This window comes from Macaca thibetana, chromosome 18 (assembly GCF_024542745.1).
Source record: "Macaca thibetana thibetana isolate TM-01 chromosome 18, ASM2454274v1, whole genome shotgun sequence".
In the NCBI taxonomy this organism is placed as follows: Eukaryota; Metazoa; Chordata; class Mammalia; order Primates; family Cercopithecidae; genus Macaca; species Macaca thibetana.
In genome coordinates this window covers 20,718,472-20,737,500 of record NC_065595.1, presented here as the reverse complement: position 1 = coordinate 20,737,500, position 19,029 = coordinate 20,718,472, and the positions used below count along the sequence as shown (strand labels likewise).

General features: G+C 42.5%; 1 protein-coding gene across 3 annotated transcripts in view; it reads right to left on the bottom strand.

The window, feature by feature from the left end:
- Nucleotides 1-19,029, bottom strand: part of CCBE1 (collagen and calcium binding EGF domains 1) — a 288,086-nt gene that overhangs the window by 52,771 nt on the left and 216,286 nt on the right. For all 3 annotated transcript variants that reach the window (XM_050767932.1, XM_050767934.1, XM_050767935.1), the window contains 3 exons: nt 14,806-14,858; nt 7,638-7,772; nt 4,922-5,074 (listed from right to left, as the gene is read on the bottom strand). In XM_050767932.1, coding sequence (XP_050623889.1) covers nt 4,922-5,074; nt 7,638-7,772; nt 14,806-14,858 — 341 coding nt within the window. The remainder of the gene's footprint in view (nt 1-4,921; nt 5,075-7,637; nt 7,773-14,805; nt 14,859-19,029) is intronic.

Sequence of the window (19,029 nt, the reverse complement as noted above, 5' to 3'; positions counted from 1 at the left end):
GACCTGGAACATAAAACCTACTCTGATTTGGGGTTCACATCCACCTTGCAATTTGTCTACAATGTCAACATGGAGCTATAAATTATCTCACATATGCTACATTAACAGTTTATTTAGAAATTGGGGTAGCTATCGCTGCATGTTTTCAATCCTCTCAACTAATGCTGTGGTCACACCTCTGGGAAAAGCCTGGGGTGGTATCGCTTAACACTTTTTCTTCAACTTGTTCAGATTTTAAAGGTGCAATATTATTGATTAGCCACATGGGGGCAAGAAGCTCTAATTTTTCCTGAAGTTGACCAGGACGTCTATCCTATGCATTAGAAATTGTAACGCCTTAGATATCTTAGAAAAACCAAACAGTGTTCCCGAAATATTTTATATGGGCAGTGCCAGAAATGAACAAAGCATGTTTGTGTTTAAAAGTTGATTGTGCAGATTTGTGCTCTGGCTGTAATGCTCAACCCCGGAGGCACATTACAATCACCTGGGGGGCTTTTAAAATATGAATTCTGCTGCACACCACCCATCTGGGGACTGCAAGGCAACAGTATCAGCATTTTTTAAAAAAGCTCCCCAGGTAATTGCAAGGTTGAGAACCGCTGATCTATGGATTAGTGGAGCTTGAAAGTAATATGAAACACCTGGCCATCTGACACTGCCCTGTAATAAGTGATACCAGGGGTCATGGTCACGTTATCAGAAAATAAACAAAAGTTGAAAAATAAAGACTGGCAAGCTAATTACTATGGAGCCAACATTTCCTTAATTTGTCTCCCTATTGAGGCTACAGACTCCCTGGGGTGACTAAACTGGCTCCGGCTACATATTTTCAAAGAGAAAATCAAAGTGACTGAATGTCCATTAGCCAGACGGCTTGTCTCAGAGAGCCCAGAGCCAGTGGATTGCAACCTCTCAAGCCTCAGAGGCAGTCCTGAGGCCAGCCTCCCTTCTCTCCCCCTGGATTCTTAACAACCAGCTGAGGTTGTGTTTGATTTCAAATTCCTCCGATTGTAACAATACAGGCATTAGATAATGCAAAGTTAAAAAGGAAAACCGAGGAGGAAGAGATGATTTCAGATCACATGTGGTTATACTCAATAATCACTCTCAATTCACAAAAAACGACCATAATGAAATAGTGAGCTTACTAATTAGTCCAAAACAGATGAAAACGCTTCCTGGCTTCTGATGTTCTGGAATGTGGGGCTCTTTAGGCCTCTGACATTTCTTATTGCTGAACTGAACGCTTGGATGTTTAATAATTCATCTTTCAGATATTTTGAGGAAAGTCCTCTGCTTAGAAGTTGTTGAGGCTGGGCATGTTTCTAAATCTCAGTACTTAGAGAACTAAGAAATGTAGGCCTGGACCAGGTGCTGTGGCTCACGCCTGTAATTCCAGCACATTGGGAGGTCGAGGCAGGCGGATTGCCTGAGATCGGGAGTTTGAGATCAGCCTGGCCAAGATGGTGAAACCCCGTCTCTACTACAAATACAAAAATTAGCCAGGCGTGGTGGCGCACGTCTGTAATCCCAGCTACTTGGGAGGCTGAGGGATGAGAATCGCTTGAATCTGGGAGGCAGAGGTTGCAGTTAGCAGAGATTGAGCCACTGCACTCCAGCCTGAGCAACAGAGGGAGACTCTGTCTCAAATAAATAAATAAATAAATAAATAAACAAATAAATAAAATTAAATAAAAAAATGAGGCCTGCACATGGAATCACAGGGCTTGCATCACTTATGCTAAATCACACCAAATTTTGAAAAATATTTGAAAGGGTGAAAAGGTCTTCAAAGCTCATATAGTTTAACCTTCTCATTTACAGATAAGGAAACTGAGGCCCAGAGACCTGCTCATTATTGCTCAGTTAATACTGAACCAACTTTGGTTCTGTATTACTTCAAACTCCCAAGCCTAGGAACTTTCCACTGTATCACGACCATTAAAGAAATGATCCCCTTCCCCACCACCACTGGCCCTTGCTAGGCCACACTGCTGAAGAGTGGAGGCTTTTTTTTTTTTTTTCCTGCCAGAACCATCAAAGCCAGCCCCCACCTTCCCAGCAGTCCAATCTCTCGAATTATGACTTTAATGTTCAGAGCATACAATGGTCTGTCCTTTCTCATAATTTTAATGACGTGTATGAATTGCTTGCCTCTACCCTTCTCTCTACCCTTGAGTTTCTACCCTCAAATATTCCTGGTTACTGGTGTTTGAATTTTGTTTGACTAAAATATAAAATCAAATGCTAGTCCTTTGTGCATAGTTGATAAATTCAGTGGAGACAAATTACTGAAAATCCTGAGCGATTCTTTTAGAAGGGTCCTGCTGGGGAGCATCCTTAGTGGAGTCATATCAGGTTTCCCTTTTAAAGACTGTTTGCAATTGCTATATTTGGGGAAGGATGTTGATGGAAAAGAAAGAGGAGAGGATTCCCAGACAAGTGTAATCGTTTTTTTTTTTTTTTTTTTTGAGACAGAGTTTTGCTCTTGTTGTCTAGGCCAAGTGCATTGGTGTGATCTTGGCTCACTGCAACCTCCGCCTCCCAGGTTCAAGGGATTCTCCTGCCTTAGCTTTCTGAGTAGCTAGGATTACAGGTGCCACCACGCCCAGCTAATTTTTTGTATTTTTAGTAGAGATGGGGTTTCACCATGTTGGCCAGGCTGGTCTTGAACTCCTGACCTCCAGTGTTCCGCCTGCCTCAGCCTCCCAAAGTGCTGGGATTATAGGCCTGAGCCACTGTCCCCAGCCAAGTGTCATCTTTTGCAATGCGTTTTGTGTTACAGTAAGGCTCAATGATACAACCAGCAGAATGCTCTTGATTAAACAGGCCATCCCTCATTAAGTCACCTGTAACTCTCTCAATATGGCAGAATGGAAGGTACTATCCTACTTCCATTCATCAGATGCCATGCAGTCTACAGAAAATCACTTCTCTCTGAACTCTGGCTGCTTCATCTGCTGATAATCAACATCCTTGCCTGAAAGTTGACCAGATGGCTTATCATGGCCCCAGAGCTCAGATCTTTGATGCTAAGTTGATATTTTCTAAACTGTTTTTCAGGATACCATCACTTGTGATGTGTTCGTAGGTTTCTTAATTTTGGGTGTGATTTGTTCTAGGAACTCCCAAGGAAGGTCCAGACCTAGCCAATAGAGCTCCAGCCACCTTCCCTTCCTGAGGGAAGTAGAGAAGAGCTAAGCCCTAGGCTTAGGGAAGAGGACAGCAGCTTCCTGGGCTACAAGTAGTGGATACAGGAGCTGGTGACTGTGTGGCACCAGCCTCAAGCCCTCTAAGTGGCTGAGGGCTTTCTCCCCTGGGAACTGGTTCTGCCAGCCATCGTCAATGGAGTCCGTTTTGCTTCAAAGTTCACCCTGACTAGACAGGCCCTTGACATTTAGGCTAAAATCCTACATTTTCGTGGCTAGGCTGGCACTGACACCTTGGCAGAAGGACCAGAGTTGCTTCACATATGCATGTAGTGGTATTTTGATGATCAAGGCTTTGCCTGAAGCATTGATATTAGTTTAGGGGCTCTCTTTCTCCTTTCTCTTTCTTCTTCTCTCTTTCCTCTTTCCCCATCCCTCCCCTTTTCATCTCTGCCTCGTTCTTCTTTCTTTTTTCCTCTGAACTCAAATAAGGAAATAACCCAACCTTCAGGATGATCATATGCTTGAGTGACCAGACATCTCAGTTGAATGTCGCTGACAGAATGTAAATCAGCTTCTCAGCTCTGTGCTAAAGGCCCAGCTTTTAGAAATTTTCCAGCTGCCTGTGGACTGATACTTCTGTGAAACACAAAGATGAACCACTACAAAAATAAGATGTAAAATGCAAGCATAAATTTTTGGATTTAAACAAAATTCCTCTGTCAGATTGATATAAAAATTTCTAAACACTCTCAATTTTTGTTTTTATCCAATTATGAATCTTGCCTGTCCATAGACCATATTTTGAGTAGCATGGATACAGATTGTTACCTTACATGGAGATATTTCATATTTATATTTCAGCCCATTTTCTTTGGGAAAACACAGCGTTTCTGGCCTCTTCTCTGCTCATCTTAGTTTGTCTAAACACATATCTAAGCCTTACTGATTTCTCCAAGAGCACATCACTTCAGCTTGGTGGAGAGCTTCCTCCAGTACACACTAGCTTACAACCCTTGAGCTAATGGGCACCACTCTTATTCTTTCTCTTTAGAAGTTTGAACTTACATTCTGTTCCCTAGGTCCCATTTACCATTGGTATATGTGCCCCTTCCTGTCCACTTGTCCTTTGAGGTACCTGATTGGGCTCTTAAGTAAATATATAAAAAATACGTTACATATATTACATATAACTACATATATATATATAAACTGCATGATATGGTTTAGCTGTGTCCCCACCCAAATCTCATCTTGAATTATAGCTCCCATAATCCCCATGTGTCGCAGGAGGGACCTGGTAGGAGGTAGTTGAATCATGGGGGCAGGTCTTTCCCATGCTGCTCTCATGATCGTGAATAAGTCTCAGAGATCTGATGGTTTATTAATACAAAGGGAAGTTCTCCTGCACATGCTCTCTTGCCTGCTGCCATGTAAGGTGCGCCTTGGCTCCTCCTTTGCCTTCCACCATGATTGTGAGGCCTTCCAAGCCATATGGAACTGTGAGTCTATTAAACCTCTTTTTCTTTATACATTACCCAGTTTTGGGTATGTCTTTATCAGCAGTGTGAGAACAAACTCATACAATAAATAATTGTGTATAATTTTATATAGGCACTTGGAAACTTTAGATATTAAACATAATGTGGCATACATTGTATATAAAATTATATAGCATAAAATGATATTTATATATGCAATTCTATATCATATCTATATAATATACAAAAACATGTAATTAGGGAGATATTTAGACTTGCCTTACTTACCAGTGTCATTGGGATATTTGTCTCCTTTGGTACACGTCTTCCCATCATCTTCCTGGATGTAGCCTTCCCGGCACTCGCAGCGGTAGCTGCCCAAGGTATTGATGCAGATGTGGGCACACAGCGTCCCATTGCTGCTGGCACACTCATCAATATCTGGTTTGAACCAAATGTAGAGAATACTCAGTTTCTGAGAATTCACTTCTAATACAACAGGTGACATTGGGCTTGGCCTCTCTGTTAATAACAACAAAGGACACTTGGGCCGACGTTGATCAGAGAAGCCTGGAATAAAGCAGGGAGCTAGAAATGTAGGCCATCCGTAAAAACAGCACTTTTGGCCAAGTGGCCATTGTTACAGGCTGATTAGTGATGGGGTTCCTGGCTGTGGCTCTGCCACTCCCAAGACATGTGGCTTAGACTGCTAGCCTTCAGATCTCACTTACAGAACAATGACAATGAAGCCTGCCCTAAACACTTCATAGGGCTACCTAGAAATGAAAATGAGATCACCAGTGGCAACACTCACTTAGAGAAGAAAACATTACAGAGATGATTTTTTTGTGAGTGCCCTACTGTGCTGAGGATTTTTAAGTTTCCCTTTATGGTGTAGGTTCCAAACAGCATGATGGTGACCCACAGGTCACTTAGGAATGGTCCCTTCCCAGTTAAAAGCCATGATGGCACCTGGGAAAAGATACTTCTAATAAAAGAAAATAGTCATAATGGGTCTAATGGAAAGAGTCTTCCCCAGAAAATGTCTGCCTCATCAGGAACTCAGACAGACCCCTCATGGGCTGTGGAAATGAGCCATGGGACCACCAAACAAGTCCCCACGAAGAGCCCATGTTAACTACGCACATCATGGACTTGTTCCCCTGCTGCATGGTGGAAACAAAAACGTTTCCCACCACGAGGACAGTGGGAGGCCCAACTTCATTTCTGTTCACTGGTTGAAGACACTGGGTAGCAGTGGGTGGGAACCGTGGCATGCAGCCCCAGACTGTGCACATGTGCTGGGCAGACAGAGGTCAGCGCTGAACTTGAGGATGGCAACAACTTCCCAGCCACTCCCTGCACAAGCTGCCAGTGACCCAGTCCCTGTATATGCTGAGGGGAGGGTGGTCATCTGGACGCTCCCCTGGCAGTACCGACTAGGTCATCTGTGGACTGGATGTTGCAGCTGCATCCTCCTCTGCAATTCCTCAGGCTCGCTGCCTTTCCCCAGGTGTCCTAAACCTACATGTGATGCTGCCTGTACTGCCCAGAGAGAGGAGATTAAGCTGATATCAGAAATAGAAATAGAACTCTTAGTAGAAGGCAAGTTCTGCTGGTACCCAAGCCCCCAAGCAAAAAGAACAGGGGCTGGGTGTGGTGGCTCATGCCTGTAATTCCAGTGCTTTGAGGGGCCAAGACAGGGGGCTGAGTCCAGGAGTTCCAGACCAGTCTGGGCAGCAAAGTAAAATCCCATTTCTATAAAATAGGAACAAAATTAGCTGGGTGTAGTTGTGCATGCCTATAGCCCCAGCTACTCAGGAGGCACAGGTGGGAGAATTGCAGGAGCATGGGAGATCGAGGCTGCAGTGAGCCAAGATCATACCACTGCACTCCAGCCTGGGCAAGAGTGAGACCCTGTCTCAAAAATAAATACATAAAGAATAGGCTTCAGGAGCTGCTATAAACTGAAGAAAGAGCCTTGTGCCTGGGACCTGAGCCTCATGGAATGGCCTGTGCCTTTCTCTGCAGGAGAGGCCAGAGATCCCTGCTCCATTCACTTGGGAGTCACAATCCCATTCTCTGGCATTGTGGGGCACCATTCCCACATGCTGACAGGGAGAAACCAGAGGACCTACAGTTGGAACTTCTCAGAAATGGTGCTCCCTAGAGCCCCTGCTAGGCTAGAGAAAGAGGGATGCTCATGACAGCTGGTTTATTTCCCATGTAGTCTCTGCAGTCTCTGCAGTTCATCCTCCAGCTGATTCTTAAATCTCATCATGCCTATGAATCATTAGAGGCATTGGTGTAAATATGCATGTGTGGACCCACTCTCAGAGTTGTGATTCACTAGGTGTGGAGAAAAGGCCAGGATTTTTTTCTTCCTAAACGAGGACCCCAGATGTTTCTCAGGTTAGCTATGAACTGACCACACTTTCAGACACATAGTTCCAGAGGAAAAGGAGCCATAAAGCTGCCTTAGAACCTCAAGGAATGCACGGCTGGGACAGCCAGTTCGTGAGGGCGACAGTAAACAGGCTGGTGCCGTGGATGGCGCAGGCTCTGCTCAGCTGCAGCCCAGGTGGCTGGCTTCGGCTCTCTCCGACTTCCTCCCAACCTGTCTGCCATATGGCTACTTCCTTTTATCCCCAATCATCTTCTAAGAGAATGTTTATTCTTGTTTTGTTCTGTCTGCGTTTTTACGTTTCTGACCACTTATACTCTGTTTTACATTATTCCAGTTTATATTTGGGCGTGTTCCCCTTCTCCTGCTCTTATGTCTCACCGCCAATTAGGACCTCACTGGTACCAGATCCCGGAAGAATTCCTGGGGCTTAGTTGGTTTTAGTAATTGTGATGAAGGGCAGTGATAAGCTATCCCTAGGATAATATCAAACACAACTTCATCCAACAAGTACGAGAACTGAAGGGTCCAACCAAGGACAGAACCATCTGAACAAGGCACATGTTCAGAAGCTGGAAACAAAGCACATTCCCAACACACCCAGACAGTATGGCTTCTCCCGCTTCCGGTGTCTCTCCCGGTCATATCGGTATCCCGGATAACAAGTACACAGCACTCGGCCAAAGTTGTCTGTGCATTGCTGTTCACAGGGAGCCTCGGCACAAACGTCGTAATCTGAAAAAGCAAAGTGAGAGCTCACGTCAACCACAGGAGGAGGCGGGGTAACCTGGCCCTGGCCTGGAAAGGACTTTCTGGGCTGGGCTCTGCTCAAGAGCACGTGTGAAGTGTGGACAGATACACTTAGAGGGACAGGAACTCTTTCGGGCTGTGGGGCACCTTCTAAGAGTACTGCAATGGGTAACATACATGGCATCACATCACTCATGATTTTCCCCCTAGGTCGCCTCATCATCCTTTAGTCTTTGTCACTATCCAGAGAGAAAAGACTCTTAAGAGGGCCAGATCAGCTCTGCGGATTCCCTCGGGGGTGGGGTGCTGTTTTGTCTTGTTCATCAACTGCTGTAGAGGCAGGGGACTCCACCCAGCAGAACACTAAACAAAGGCCAGCTGGGGTGACAGGCGCTGGCGTCATCATATGGGAGGAAGGGCTGGAAGTCAGGCAGGCTCAGAGAGGTAGGAAGGGGACTTTGTGTATACATGTCTGGACTCATGCTGCTAATACCTGAGACTCGGTAATTTACAAAGGAAAGAGGTTTAATTGGCTCACAGTTCCACATAGCTGGGGAGGCATCACAATCATAGCTGAAGGTAAATGAGGAGCAAAGTCGCTTCTTACGTGGCAGCAGGCAAGGAAATGTGTGCAGGGGAGCTCCCCATCAGATCTCGTGAGACTTATTCACTAACATGAGAACACCATGGGAAAGACCCGCCCCCATGATTCAATTACATCCCACCAGGTCCTTCCCATGACACGTGGGAATTATGGGAGCTACAATTCAAGATGAGATTTGGGTGGGGACACAGCCAAACTATATCACTGTGTAATAGAAATGTGCATGACTTATAAGAGAGCCGATGCTTATGTGTGTATACTGTATAAGTGTGCGTCCTGGCGGGTTGATCTCTCATGCTGAGAAGGGATTGGGTGAGTTCGAATGGTTAGAGGTCTCTTTCCAGCCCTCAGCCTGTGCAAACTGAGGTGGATACACTGCTACTCATAAAGAATTAGGGCATCTGCTCCTCTCAGTTCCCAGGAACTGATATGTAATGAGCCTCTGAAGGGACTTTGGCTCTAATGCAGTAGCTCAGGCACAACACTGACTCCCAGGCGAGAGCCAGCACCTCATTAATCCTTTGCACTATCTCCTCCAGGTGCTGACAGATAAACTATCCTTGGACACCAAGTGAGTCTGGCTTTGCCCCACCACATATGAAGGTGAACGGGTGGGCCGTCAGCTCCTGATGCAGGGAAGGTTTGTGTGACAAGTATTGTGCCATTCTCACAATGACCTGGAAAGCTGCCCTTGTAAAATACTCCTTCCCATGATTGTGATTTCAGGCCTGCTTTGCCTGCATGGTGTTCTGACCAACCCTGCAGACTGTCTCTAGCTACACATTTCCTCCACTTGGCATCACCTCTAGGCAGCCAAGGTTCTGTGCTCTTTATGTTGGAGAGCATGATCCTGGCATAACTGGCTGTGAGCTTCCCTGTTGGCTATTGCCACCATTCCGCAGCAGCTGGCAAGGGGAAGGAGGAGGCAGAGAGGCTGTCAAAGTGTTTGAGTTGATCATGGTGCCTAACAAGGCAGTTCCCTGTCTCTCCTACCATTCCTGCTTCCCTGAGGAACCACTTCCAACTCTTCCAGCTGATTCTTTCTACACTCACTTCTGCATCTCTAAATAGTGGACTGCATTGCTTCTTTATTTTTATTTTAAATCCTCTCTAATGACTTCCAGTAACAGAGGAGATGCACGGAATTTTTTTATGGCCTCCTGTCCCCTGCAGTCATACCCGTAACTTTCTATTCCCTCCATCTGGCCAATATAGTTATGATGAAATTTTAATGTGATAATCTTTAGTATTTGTACCATAATGACGACATAAAAGCTATTCTTTGCTGAACCTGGAAGTATGCTTGAATTACTTGTACCTTCTTGAAGATCTTTTTATCTTCTCTGGAATTAAAAGAATTATCTTGTATATTTTTGGGGTGCCAGTTACTGAACTTTCTCTCTTAGCTTCAAACACCCACCTTCTTCTTCTATGGGCTACTTTGTGACTTGGGCTCTGGAGTCCACATTCCTTTGTCAGCTGCCAACCTCTTAGTTTCTGGCAGTGACACACATAGAGACACAGACAGAAACAGGGAGGCTGGAAGAGGAAGAAGGGATATCTGCCTTTTTCTGTTTTGCTTCCTGAGATTCCTATTTATGAAAGCCTAATATCAGCCTTTCTCTTCCATCCCACTAGCAGATTGTTTCAATAGCAGCTGCAAGCCGGGCATGGTGGCATGTGCCACCTCCGGAGGTTGAGGTGAGAGGCTGACTTGAGGCCAGGAGTTCAAGACCAGCCTGGGCAACATAGTGAGATCCTGTGTCTACCAAAAAGAATACAGTGGCAGCAAAATCCAGCTTGAATTTTTTCTAACACTTGCAAAAATCAGCCTCACTGTATCCCATTTCAGAGACATCAGCACCAGCCAGCCATCTGGTAGCCCCGCCTCCAAGGTCTGGGTCCCAGATCCACTAGTAACTTCCTCTAGGTTCTGAGAAATAGGGCTTGCTAGTCAGCACCTCTTCCTCACAGTTCTGGGTCCTCCCAACTTCTAAGTTTTCACTGGGTCAATATCTTCTCTTTGTTTCCCTATCCTAGAGGCGGTAGCTGCTTCCTGCAGTTGTTACCTCAGTGATACTTAGTTTTCCTTTTGCATTTTTGGTTCTCAATTACTAGTTAGCAGTTCTTTATATTAATTGCTTTCTGTTAAATAAGTGGCCAAGGGTCTGTTTCTGGACAACTTCAATCTACATGTTCAGTTCTCTACAAATTGATCACTAATTCATCACCAGAGATCCCCTCAATTTTGCAAATCTCTTCTTATAGACATTTTTTCAAATTAATCTCAACTTGCTCTAATTAGGACTCTGTAGGTCTGCTGCATGGCAGCTACTACTCTTGGTCTTGAACTCCTCAGGTAATCCTCTTCTCTCAGCCTCCCAAAGTGCTGGGATTACCAGTACCGCACCCAGCCTGTAGCTGCGTCCAGGAATGTGCATTCACCACAAACCTATGGATGCCCATCACCTCCCTCTCTCTTGTGTTGGATTCCTGTTTCCTGGATCCCACATGTATTAGTCTGTTCTCACACTGCTAATAAAGACATACCTGAGACTGGATAATTTACGAAGGAAAGAGGTTTAACTGACTCACAGATCCACGTGGCTGGAGAGGCCTTACAATCATGGAAGAAGGCAAATGAGCAAAGTCATGTCTTACATGGTGGCAGACAAGAGAGAGCTTGCGCATGGGAACTCATTTATAAAACCATCAGATCTTGTGAGACTTATTCACTACCATGAGAACAGTATGGGGGAAACTGCCCCATGATTCAATTATCTCCACCTGGCCCTGCCATTGACACGTGTGGATTATTACAATTCGATGTGAGATTTGGGTGGGGACACAGCCAAACCATATATCCACATCTTTCTCTCTTCCAGTTTACTCCCTCATTTTAGTGGAGAATATTCTCCATTGGCTTCCTGACTTAGAGCAACAAATATGAGACAGCAACGCTTAAAAACTATAGCTTCCACTCATGAGTTAACATATTTCTTTAGACATTCTAGTTTCTTTTTGCCATCTGTTATGGTTAATGCTACAGGTCAACTTGGCTAGGCCATGGTACCCAGCTATTTAGTCTGGAGCAAGGTTCACCAGGAGGATATATATGCTCTGAATCAGTATCCAACATATGGTATGGTTTGTCCCATAACCAGGATTTACAGGTCCCAGAATCAAGGGTGGAAATGGGAGTGGCACCACTCATTGTTACCCCTACTGATCCACTAGCAAAATTTTTGCTTCCTGTTCCTGTAACTTTATGTTATATTGGCCTAGAGGGCTTAGTTTCAAAGGGAGGAATGCTTCCAGCAACAGAGGCAAAAATGATTCCATTGAACTGAAAATTAAGGTGCCACCTGGCCACTTTGGTCTCCTCATGCCTCTGCATCAACAGGCAAAAAAGGGAGTTATTGTGCCAGCTGGGGTGACTGATCCTGGCTACCAAGGGGAAATTGTACTGTTACTCCACAACAGAGGGAAGAAAAATTTTCTGGAACACCAGAAACACCTTAGGTGGTCCCTTAGTAATTGTCACACCCTGTGATTAAAAAGTCAACAGAAGACAACTCAATTCAGGCAGGGCTAACGTCTCAGATCCTTCAGGAATGAAGGTGTGGATCACCTTACCAGGTAGAGAAAGAACCACGATCAGGCAAGGTGCTTGCTGAGGGCAAAGGGAATATGGGTTGGGTAGTAGAAGGTGGCAGGTTACATATATCAGCTATGACCATGTGACAAGTTACAGAAAAAAAGCACTGTAAATTGTAATGAGTATTTCGTATCTTTCCATGGATTATTTCCATGTTTGTGTTTGTGCGTGTGCATCTGCATGCCAATCTTTGTTTTCTTCTTTCTTTTATCCTCTTATCATATGTCATAAGATGTAGTGACTTTATATCACAGTATTTAAATACTGTTAACTTTACATCACAGTATTTACATTAAAGCATATCAAGGAGATGCTGGAAAAGTTCAGTGCCACAGGACTTCATACCCTCTTCTGGGGAAAGGGTTAGTGTGTTTCATGTGGGATAGTTGTAGCATGTCAGATGAACATACAACTTTGTTATTGCCTGTATCTGGAGATTAGGTATGGTTTAAGGAGAGGCGTATGGGTGCCAAGTTGACAAGGGGTAGATTTGCGATAATTTTATGTGTCATCTTGGCTAGGCCAAAGTATCCAAATATTAGGTCAAACGTTATTCTAGGTGTTTCTGTGAAGATATTTTTAGATGAGATTAACATTGAAATCAGTAGACTTTTGAGTAAATCAGATGACCCTCCATAATGTGTGTGGGCCTCATCCAATCAGGTGAAGGTCTTAATAGAAAAAAACATGACCTCCCCTCCCACACCCCGCCAATCTAAGGGGGACTTCTGGCCAGCAGACTCCAACTGCAACTCCTCCCTGGATCTCTTGCCTGCCAGCCTACACTGAAGACTTTGGACTTGCATCTCCACAATCTCATGAGCCAATCCCTTTAAAAAAGTCTCAATCTCTCCCTCAGTCTCAGTCTCTCCCTCTCTCTCCATACATAGAAAATCAAAATCAAAATTGGTTCTATTTCTCTGGAGAACCTTAATATACAATATTTTCTGAAATCCTGCATTTGTACTTTGCATTCTCTGGGGATAGAAACAATTATGACTAAAGATATCTTTAGTAAAAGAAACAATCACTGACTTTTTCCCACAGATTAAAACAAATCTGCTATGAAAAGTGTTCTAGCAAAAATGACAAAACAACTTTCAGCATGTGTGACCACTTTTCCTGAAAATATTCAGTTCTGGGTTATGTTAATCATAGGCGCTGTAGTTCCTTTAGGATGAGGGAGACGAGTTTTAAGACCTAGATGTTTGAAACCACTAACACTGAAAGAAACTCTAAGTATGTGGTATCCACGCAATGTGTTTTTAATTAGGTTGGGCAAGGTCTTTAGATAATAGCTTGAACCAAAGGGCCTAAAACTTAATTTTCTTTGCAGTCTGCCAAACTGCAACATAAAGGACACAGCTGGTGATTGAGAAAAGCTGATATAGAAAGAAATGCAATTATTGTGACTTTTGTGGGTTTACCCATCATGCTATAACCAACAGAATCGACTGGCAGAGAGAAATTCAGCTTAGAGAAACCCAAGACCACATCAGCCATCACACGTGGAGCGGCTCCCAGCCAGCCTTCCTACGGCAGCTTCCTCAAAGGTCGCAGCTATGATTCAAGGAACTGTCTCATCCTTCCACTGAAAACAGCAATAAATGGGAGGGATTCACCTGCTTCTAAATGATCAAAAATGGTGCTCTATGAGATAATGCAACAGAATTAGCTTGGCTGGGCTCTCGATCTTCTACAGAGATCTGGCTTCTTGGACAAAGGTGAAGAAAACTATTTCACATTCCCCACCCATCTCACCCCAGCCCTGAACAAGCTTAACCCCATGCCCTTCAAACAAAGTCTTTAGTGCTTTCTGTGTCAGGGCTCTGCCTGGAACCCACTGCAGTCCTCTACTTTCTACTTGTTTAAGTCCTGGGCAGTCTTCCTTGATAACATGGTCTCACTTCTCCCCTCGTTTCCAAGACCCTCTTTGACTGCCCTGGGCCTCTGTGAATGTGTCCCCTCTGAACACTTCCTGCTTTGCATGTCTCTATTGCACACATTGCAGTTATTACTAACAATGACAATAGCAGCAATAACAGCAGCCACCATTTATCAAGCATGTAATAAGAACCAGCCTGTGTTCCAAGTGCTTGACATGTGGCAAAATTCTTAAAACCATCATTTGACCCACATACTAATACTACCCTGTAAGAACCAAGGCTTAGAAAGTAACTTGAACTTGCCCAAGGTCACAGCTATTAGTAGGACATAGAAGCATGATTAAAATCCAGGTCTATCTGATTCTATCTGCTCCCAATCCTGGCTTCTCAACTTGAATGCGTGCAACTTGAGAGCTGGGTCCCTGCCTTACTTTGTATCTGTATCTGAGTGCTGGGTTGAACACTCAGGTCGTGTTTGCTGATGGGCATGTAAAGGGACTTAAAGTTTAGCAGGTGAAAGGCAGGTAAAGAAAGCAGGTGGAGAGGTCAAGGGAGGAGGGCTAGTTCTAACTGTGTATAAAATGCTAATTGGGGGATTATAGCCCATGAATCATAAAACCTGAAATGCTATATAAGAATGACTCAATGTGTGCAAACACATCATGTAATGATCGGACACTGGACGTTACATATAACAAAATTGGCATCAGAAAAATTTAATGCCAAAAAAAATTTAATGCCAAAAAGTATGCACAGATGGCACAGATAATCAGACACAGATAGCACCTATATTCCTTCAACATCTAAAGTTGATAGACTTTGAGTGATTAGTTGTGAATAAAGTGACACAATCTTTTTTATATTACATACCTTCTGGGATGCATTGTCCAAGAACAAATTTATATCCTTTGCAGCACTTTTTCCTAAGAGACAAACAAATATTTAAAATATAATATTAGGTTAAAAATAAAATTCTTTTCAGTTATTGTTTTTTGAATGAAATAACCTGTGCCCAGGAAACATTGAGGCATAAAGCAAAGTAGGGGCAAAGTATTTTTAAGGCAATCTGGGATTAAAAGAAAAAATATCAATAATACATGACCACATTTTCTAATACCGGGATATTCTTTCTGCTACATAATATATGAAATCAACATTTTGAATCCTATGAAATTAAATAATTAACTCAGACTTCAAGATACTTATATTAAGCAATTAAAGGAGTATAGGACACAAATAGGAAAAGGACCTTTAAGGATGACCAGGCCTCTCATTCCACAGGCCAAAGAGATACAACTCGTTTATTATAACAATTAATGAATCATAATAACAATACTTGGCTAATTATAACATAATGATTGTTAATTGTAATATAACAATAATTAGGTAGTCAACTATTAAGGCAGAGACTGGAACCCAAACATTCTGATTCTCATTTGAGTGATTTTTTTTAAAAAACACTTGTACCATATAAGAGACCGAAAGGTACCTAAATGATCCAAATTTAAAATACAGCGAACAGGTCATTCCTAACATAAACATTCAATACTTACTCCACTTCAACCAAGCTAAGTTAACCAAGTTAACTACCTGCTAGAAGAAAAATATTTACACTCTCTGAATGAATACAGCAAGATGCAGACTCTCTACAACATAACATGTACAAATGTGACCCACTCTCAAAGAGAAGACAATCAATGCTGCAATCTCCAAGATAACCCATACGTTGGAATTATTAACATGTACAAATGTGACCCACTCTCAAAGAGAAGACAATCAATGCTGCAATCTCCAAGATAACCCATATGTTGGAATTATTAGACTTTAAAGTAGCTATTTAACTGTGTTCAACTACATAAAGGAAAATATACCTGCAATGAACAAAACAGAAAATGTCAACAGAGAAACTACTAAAAGAACAAAACAGAAATTATAGAACAAACAGATCTGAAATTTTTAAACATGCTGCTGGATGTGCTTAACAGAAGAATGGAGAAATGATGCAGGAAAGAATTTGTGAATTTGAAAATAAATGAAATAAAATAAATAAATGAAATAAATAAGTGAATATTATCCAATCTGAAGGAAAGAGAAAAAAAGACTTAAAAAAGGGAACAGAGACTTGTGGGCTAATATCAGAGGTCTAAGTTCTGGTACTTGGAGTTCTAGAGGGACAGGAGACAGTAAATGGAGCAGAAAAATATATTTGAAAAAACAATGGCTGAAAACTTCCAAAATGTAGTGAAAGAAATACATTTTCAGATTAAAGAAGTTTAGCAAGCCCGAAACGGCTAACTACACACATACACAAAATGCCTACAGATGTCATAGTCACGTTGCTGAAACCTAAAGAGAAAATCCTGAAAGCAGAGAAAAATTACACATGATATACAGGGAAAGGATGATTTTAATAACCACGAACCTCTCATCAGAAAACCACAGTAACCAGAAGACAGTGATATGACATCCTTTGAGTGCTGAGAAAACAAACTTGTTCAACCCAGAATATGCAGTGAAAATACCCTTCAAGAAGGAAGGTGAAATGAAGACATTTCAGATTATAAAAAACTAAAAATTCATTGCCAGCAGACCTGTGCTAAAGGGAGTTATTCAGGCTATCAGGAGATGACACTAGAGGGAAACGTACATCTTTAGGAAGGAATGAAGAACATTATAAACGTAAATATCTGAGTGCATATAAAGAATTTTTAAGTTCTGGATACATGTGCAGCACATGCCGGTTACATAGGTACACATGTGCCATGGTGGTTTGCTACACTCATCAACCCATCACCTAGGTTTTGAGCCCCCATGTGCATTAGGTATGTGTCCTAATGCTCTCCCTCCCCTTGCTCCCCATCCCTCCACAGGCCCGAGTGTATGATGTTCCCCTCCCTGTGTCCAAATGTTCTCATTGTTCAACTCCCACTTATGAGTAAGAAAATGCAGTGTTTGGTTTTCTGTTCCTGTGTTCGTTTGCTGAGTGATGGTTTCCACCTTTATCTATGTCCCTGCAAAGGACATGAACTCATTCTTTTTTATGGCTACATAGTATTCCATGGTGTATGCCAGTTAGAATGGCGATCATTAAAAGTCAGGAAACAACAGATGCTGGAGAGGATGTGGAGAAATAGGAACGCTTTTACACTGTTGGTAGGAGTGTAAATTAGTTCAACCACTGTGGAAGATAGTGTGGCAATTCCTCAGGGATCTAGAAATACTGTTTGACCCAGCAATCCCATTACTGGGTATACATCCTAAGGATTATAAATCATTCTACTATAAAGATACACGCACACATATGTTTATCGCAGCACTATTCACAATAGCAAAGACTTGCTCTTAATTTCTCAAAGCAAAAATAATAACAGACATTGTCTTGCAAGGTTTGTAGTTGCATGTAGTTGCAATAAATATGACAACTGTAGGAAAAAATGGCAGATGGTTAAATGGACCTATATGGTTACAAAGTCCCTACATTTTATGTAAAATAGCAAAACATTGGCATTTCTGCTGGAGCTAATGTTTCCTTTGTCTCATTGTCTCCTGCTCCCATTACTTTCCCCTTTCCTTGCCTTCACCACTTCCATCATCATACACAAGAAGCTGAGAATTAACCACTGTATAGTGGATCTGCAAATCTCAAGAACATACCCCAAGATATTTTGACTATAAAGGTTAAATGACCATTTTGAAGAAGTATTTTTTGGTAACTATTAAAAACATAAGATTCAAGGTTATTCCTACTGCAACATCATTCTCGCTCATTTGTGTTTGGGCATGCTTTCTAGGAAGAGAAACTGAGTTAAACGCAGTCTACCACTGGGAACTGCATGTCACCTACAGCCTGTCATGTCACCTGTGTGAACACACCATTTGCATATCAAGGTAGAGAAAGGAGCACAAACCACTGATTTGGGAAATCAGACATTATCTGTGTCTTAAAACAAGTTTCAGTTTTGTCGAATAATCAGAACTTTCACGTAGGTTAGATAAGGTCTTCTAAGAATTTTGACACATTTAATTTTTTTCCATCACATTTTAATAAAAATTTAAGATCATTATTTTCTACTCCTTCAAATTAGTATAATGTGATTATACTACAGGTTGAGTAACCCTCATCTGAAATACTTGGAACCAGAAGTGTTCGGATTTCAGATTATTCGGGAGTTTGGCATATTTGCAGAATACCAGCTGAGCATCCCCAGTCCAAAATTCTAAAATCTGAAATGTTCCAATGAGCATTTCTTTTGAAAATGTTTCAAAATTTTGGATTAGGGATGCTCAACCTGTATTGGTCAAATTAATTTGCTGCACTACAATTTGGTCTCCCAGGTAAATTACCATTCCTAGGAGAAACTTAAGTAATCTCTTCCTGAAACAAAATTTATAAAAATTTGATAAAATCCATAATTAGTTTTATGTGGAATTTATGAAAATTTCATTTTTTTTTTTTTTTTTTTGAGATGGAGTCTTGCTTTGTCGCCCAGGCTGGAGTGCAGTGGCCAGATCTCAGCTCACTGCAAGCTCCGCCTCCCGGGTTTACGCCATTCTCCTGCCTCAGCCTCCCTAGTAGCTGGGATACAGACGCCCGCCACCTCGCCTGGCTAGTTTTTTGTATTTTTTAGTAGAGACGGGGTTTCACCTTGGTAGCCAGGATGGTCTCAATCTCCTGACCTCGTGATCCGCCCGTCTCGGCCTCCCAAAGTGCTGGGATTACAGGCTTGAGCCACCGCGCCCGGCCCATATGATTGTTAAAAGTCAAATTTGGTAACAGAAATTCTGAAGCACTGAAGCATAACTGGGTACAGCAATGCCACTTCATTCTTCTCCCTGTAACATTTCTCGCATGCAATCCAGTGGTGGTAGATATCTTACTTCAAAAGCATATAAAGTATGCTTTCAATATAAAAACAGTGGTATTTGGGGATGCTATCAAAACAGACTTGAGTGATACAGCTAAGGTCCCCCTGCCTGAACTGGCATTCCCAGCATAGATTAATTTGACATTTTATGTTAGAAGGAAATCATCCATCCATCCAATTTACCAATATGAATGATGTGTGGCAGTGTCCAGAGTGCTCTTATTAGACA